At 46.9% G+C, this 6003-nt stretch overlaps 1 protein-coding gene across 1 annotated transcript; it reads right to left on the reverse strand.

Moving 5' to 3' along the window:
* Positions 1 to 3585: 3585 nt before the first annotated feature.
* On the reverse strand, positions 3586 to 5965 carry EI90DRAFT_3135100 (uncharacterized protein; the record flags this gene model as incomplete). Its single annotated transcript, XM_039064707.1, has 6 exons — positions 3586 to 3778; positions 3832 to 3860; positions 3923 to 4110; positions 4206 to 5064; positions 5124 to 5352; positions 5463 to 5965. The coding sequence occupies 6 exons, from the start codon at positions 5963 to 5965 to the stop codon at positions 3586 to 3588; spliced, it is 2001 nt and encodes a 666-aa protein (XP_038908937.1).
* Positions 5966 to 6003: the final 38 nt, after the last annotated feature.

A 6003-nucleotide genomic window follows, 5' to 3' on the forward strand; every position in this document is an offset into this window, starting at 1 on the left:
AACTCCCTCATTTTGGTTCGCCTCCTCTTCATTATTTCGGAGACCTCCTCTGAGGTTGGCGACCTTGCCTTGTCTGGCATGGCATGGGTAGTGTAAACAGCGGAAGTTCTTTTGGAGCTTCCGCACTCTGGGAGATCCTGCTCTCAGGGCATTTTTTCGTGCCTTCTTGGGCTCCCAGCCTGAGGAGAAGTTGGTCTTCACTTTCCGTCCTCCATTTGGACGGAACCTGGAACAAGTCCAGTAGTTTTTCGGATAGCCAACGCAGAGGCTCTTCCCTTTGTTTCCCTTTGTCTGCCTTTGGGGCTTGACTTGGGGACATGGGGGAGGACTCCAGGGGATAGTTGGGCCCTGGAGTTTCCTGCAACTCTATCCAATCAGCTTTTTGGGCTGATCATTTGGCACTTACATGTTTATCGCACAAGTTGATCACCTCCTGAGGAGGTGAAGGATCTTCCCCAGCTGGGGTTAGATCGGTATGTCGTGGAGTCCTAGGGGTATTGGGCCCCACACTTACTCCACATAAGTTTCTAAAACCTTCAGGGGCCAACCCTGAGGTGGTTGCTTTTCCTGGATCGTGTTGATCCTCGTCATCATCTGATGATGGCTGTTGATTTGAATCTCCCATGATGGGAGATTGCGGTTTCTTAATGAACCACTCATTTCTTTTTAACGTCACTGCAGACGTGACCTTGCCCTCATGGGCATGTTTAGGCGTCATTGGCGCTACTGAGTCAGATTGTTAAGATAAGTTTTTGTGGGTTGTGTTGTAACCTCATACACTTAAAAAAAGTGTGAGGTCCCAGTGGGTAGCTCAGCACACAGAGCCATAAGTGATACAATGGTGTGTATTTTATGGTAGTGTGTAAGCAGTTACCCGGAGGTTACCGCTTACCCACATGACTATATGTATCTTAATTACATGTGGCTCGGGGTTTGGGGCTATTACCCTGACACAACAAGACAATTGATATGACAAATATGGGGCTGCAGAGAAGGAATGTAAGGGGTTAGTGTAGGTGCCAACCCTGGTTAGCCTAGTTCCTCAGGCTGTCAACAAAATTAAGTTATATTTGCAACAGTTGTGGGAGGAAAGGCTAAATTGCTCTTTCCACTTTCCCACACTATTGTTAGATATGGGTCTGGGGCCAGCACCGAGGGTTGCCATTGCAGGCTGCTATAAGCCATGATGCCGTGAACAAGGCCTGAGGGTAGGGCATTTGGCCTCAGTGACTCTAAAGGAGTGCTGTGCCCCCTAGCTGTCTCCTGGCCCTCATTTCACACTCACTGGGGTTGCCTTGTTAGGGTCAGAACCTGGGGAGTCATGATCAAGTTGATATTAGAGCTGAAGTACAATAAAGTATCATACAGGATATATATAGGAAGAGGAAATGAATAGAAGCGGACCAGGCTGAAGGCCGAAGGGTCCGGAAGCAAATGGGAACAAAGAGTGGCTGGCAATGACGAGGGTCAAAACAAACAATAACAGATAAATAAGTGAAGGAGTGTAGGGCTGCGATAGTGGTGATGGCAATTGTAGCAGTGCCGGACTCGGAGTTGGGCTGGAGTCAGGCACAGGAATGGTAGCAGCCTGGTGAGGGCAAGTGGGCAGAGTAGGAGGAGTCATGCTGGGCACAGTGCTGGAAGCGGACTCAGGGTGGGAAGGTTGGTGTGGCTGTGGGGAGTCAGCCAAGTGCAGGGGAGCCCAGGGGCAAGTGGGGGGGTGAGCAGGGAGTCCTCAAGGAGGATAGGAATGAAGTTGGGCTCATGCAGCAGGAACGGTGTAGGTGGGCACAGCTGGTACTGCACAAACAAGCCGAATATCGTGATTTCCCCATCCCTGCACATCCCCACTTCACGAAACACATCACACACGTCCTCATATACTATTCCTACCCTTCCATGATTTTTCCCTATTTTTTCAGACACATTCCCAGTCCCCACAGACCAAATTCCCACACCCACCCAGCAGTGTGGCCACTGTTAGAGACCAGATGTGAGACAAAGGAGATGTCTCCATGGCAGAGGGCTTTGGCCTCAGTGACTCAGACCAGGAGTGCTGTGCCTAGTAACATGTCCATGCCCTAATTTACTTACTGGCAGTGAGAACGGAGATTAACTCTAGTCGATTTTATCACTAGGGTGTAACCTATCTACAAGTTAAGTATATATAGTTACAGCGAGGGTGGGCCTGTGAATGGCGGGACCGAGCAGAGCGGAGCTAATGGAGTTAAGCATTAGTTGACTGAATATTACTGACAAGTCGGGTTACAGGGTTAGCAGAGTGGCAGGCTATAACCCAGAAATGGAAAGGAGGGATAGGCCCAAAGGTAGACTTGCAGGGCAAGCAAGTGAATTGCCCAGTGGGGGTGGGAGTGCACCAGCAGACATCGGAGCTGTCTGGAGGCCTTCAGGGCTCCATACTTAGGGAGGCATAGGTAATATATTGAAAAGAGGGGGTGGTGACCATCAAGGGAGTCGGAGGTGATTGCGGAATACAGGGCTCCAAGGTTAGTGAAGAAGGAGCAGAGGTAGTCCGGAAGGATCGGAGGTAGTGGAGGACAATGGCCATAGATGGATATGACAGTATCCCTGTGAGGCCCCAGCCCATATCTATATTCTGCCCACAACATCAATTGATGTTGTGTTGTCTGATAATTATGTTGTGACGCTAATTTAGCATCATGGAAGCTTCTCTATTTATTTGTGCTGAGAATGCAAAAGAATGTATATAAACCCTCAGGGTAGCTGTAAAAGGTGGGTCAGCCTTTGCTTCTACCCTGTTAATATACAGCCCATCAAAGTGTATACTTAGACGGACCAACTGAGGCCTGAGGCAAACAGGGGAATGGAATGTACCATCCCCAAAACAAGTAAGATCCCTTTCAGTGTCCCTGCAGGGGATCCCAAGGGTATCTGCTGCAAGTGCATGCACTGGGTGTGTCATGTGCACATTGTGGATGGCTCAATAGTACATTGATATGAGGAAAGGTCATCTGTGTAAATAGGAATAGAAAGAAAAGAAAATAGAAAGAGGAGAGAATAGGAAGGAGACAGGATGGGAAGAAGAAGGAATAGAGGGAGGAGGGGAAAGGGGCACTGGGTGAAGTGGAACTGGGTTGGGTCAGTGGGTGTGCCCTGACAGGATTCCCCCCTCAAGACTAACCTCGTTAGCCCTGAAATTAAGGACCCCCTTAGACAAACAGTAGTGGCACAGCACTCCCCTCTAAGTCACTGAGGCCAAGGTCCTCATGCATTAAGTCTCGCATTCCACTTCTGGGACCATCCAAATCTGCTGCCTTCTAACACTTAGAAGAGTCCCAAAAACCTAGTCATTGATAACACTGAGGTTCTACCCTTCAGTGAACATAGGATACAAAGGGAAAGCCAGAATAGGGGCAGCAGTGACAGCAACAGAGTAATGATATATGATATGATAGGGAATATGTGGCAACATACTACTAGCTGACTTACAAGATATTGATAGTGGGAAGAGGCAGACACTTACATATCATCCCCTGACAGAAACAGACAATGCACAATCCCATACAAAAGCAAAAACACTAAAGCAGTCAATCATCATATGTTTCAGAAGAAAGAATCATCAGATAATTTGTCACTGGGAGAAGAGATGTCTGATGATGTGCTGCAAGGAGAATAGTTGCTAGGCACTGTGAAATCATAATCAAGTGTAGCACTCAGATACCAAGCAGCTTTGCCAATATCGACAACAATGGGGGCCTTCATCTTGCCCTGGAGCAGAAATCGAGTACCATCCTTGCTGGACTGAGGCAGTAGAAATAGTTGATATTATTGATCAGTCGATCACCATACCAGGCATCTATGTTGTTGGTGCTGTTTGCCTTAACATAAAATGGGTAATACCTCTTGGGACATCAAGTTGTGAGTCTCCATTGAACCATACTCCCGACCCAGAAAGATTGACTAGCAGGGTCCTTCCTGCAGCAAATGAATAGCCCCATTCATTTTTTGGCAAGTGATGGAAAAATGGATGCTTGATCCAAGACTTGTCCAAGTCAGGCCCTGCATCCACCCAGGAATGATGCACATGGACTGTGTCACCTGCCAATGGAAGAGTGGGTTGAGTAGATACTGGATGAGGGATGTGATATGGGCAAGTAGGGCCATGCCAGGATTTATAATCCAAGATTTATCTCCCCGTACATCATAACATGCAATAAAATCACCTGATTCCGTTGACCAGGTAAAAGCACTGTGCGCATCAAAGGCAGCAATGTATTGTGCCTCTGGAGAAAATCCAACTGTGTGACGCTCAGGAAAGGACTCGGAATTGGATTGGGAGGATGGAATGGAAGAGTCAGAAGGAGGAGAGGCAAGTGGCTGAATGTGTGGGTCACCCAAAATGTCTATACATGCCATGTTGTTGTACCAAGGCTTTCCTGGATCCCGTAGAACTCGTACAATGAAGAATCCACTATCTGAGACTGCAGTTACAACAGGATAGGTGCCTACAGGGAGATGCCAAGTTTCACAGGGAGCACCCATAGCCATAGATAGTGATGTTCCCATCAAAATCCTCGGTAGCAACACAATGTCACCATGGATAAACTCAATCCATGCTGGTGGATTGGGTGGATGATTCTGGAACTGAGTGATCATATGCTGATCATCAATGTCAGCAATCTCAATAACACCACTACCAAACCCAAGTGCAATGTATCGACCATCTCTTGAGAGTGCTGCACATGTCACAATGCCATTACGGACATCAGGATCATGGAATTCAGCTTCATAATTGATCTCTTCATGACCCCACATATCAACCTCCTTTGGCCATCCATCTAATTTCACCTCCATAAGTGTTTGGGCATTAAGTGAAGCCTCACTCAATTGAATCAAGTGGCTCAAAATCTTGCCAGAAAGACCAAAGACCCAAACAGGCTCAAAGAGGTGGCCATATAGTTCCCAAAGAGGTGATCCAGGTGGGCAGAAAAGAGATAATGATCGATGAATGACCCAAGAATGGCCTGCTGCCCCATAGAATACTGCCACACCCTCTTGCAGGAGTTCAATTACATCATGATTCTATTGAAAGCAATGTCACATCATTTATATAAACATAATATGAACCAACTCAGACTTACATTGTATTCATCAAATCCTGCTGGCACATGAGGGCACCCTTCCATGTGCAGGTATGTAAGGAAGTTTTGTGTAAGGAAGGAATTAAACTCGTTCTGCAATCCATTGTTATTGGACTCTTGTGAAAAGAGTTGTGCAGGGTCCAGGTGGTCAAGCAGATTGTTAATAACATATCGGATGTGTTGGGGTTGCTCCCACTTGAGTTTAAAATCTGCCCATTTTTCTTTGTCACTGAGAGGGGATTAGTGGGTATTCTGAATTTATTCTCCTTGCAACAATTATTGAAAAGTTGAAGGATTCGTGGTCCAAGGAAAAATCCTTGCTTGTCATTGATAAAAAACACTTTGTCGTTTCCATTGCCAATTGGATCCCCCATTATGAATTCTTTCGCTGTGGCATGATAGAATTTAACACCTTCCACATCCTCTCCAATGATGGAGCTGATTGGTTCCAATGTGGCTTGGGCCTCATCCTCGGCAATTCCTAAAAGCTGTGACATAGAGTACACACTCAGTGATGTACGTGCCGCAATAATGGTGCCAACCAATAGGTGATACATCTTGGCTACATCGGCAGGCATTGCAGATGAATCAGGCATATAGGCTCTTTGAAGTATTCGCAAGTACTCCCAGTCGAGATTGGTGGGTGCATCAGAGAGATTGAGCAGGTACTGGAACTCTGTCTGCAGGGTGCGACCATGCCGTGTCCGCAAGATGACTTCGCGAATTCGAATTGAGGCCATAACAGGCAATTCACGACAAGCCAAAGTAAATGCATGCAGATCTTCCTCCGAAGGCTTCCATCGAGACTTCCTAATACAATCTCGAAGGCCATCTTCCACCATGCAACGGACTGTATGGTACTTCTCCTCCTTCGTAATTA

This window comes from Cantharellus anzutake (genome assembly GCF_015039405.1).
Source record: "Cantharellus anzutake strain C23 chromosome Unknown EI90scaffold_130, whole genome shotgun sequence".
NCBI classification, from domain to species: Eukaryota; Fungi; Basidiomycota; class Agaricomycetes; order Cantharellales; family Hydnaceae; genus Cantharellus; species Cantharellus anzutake.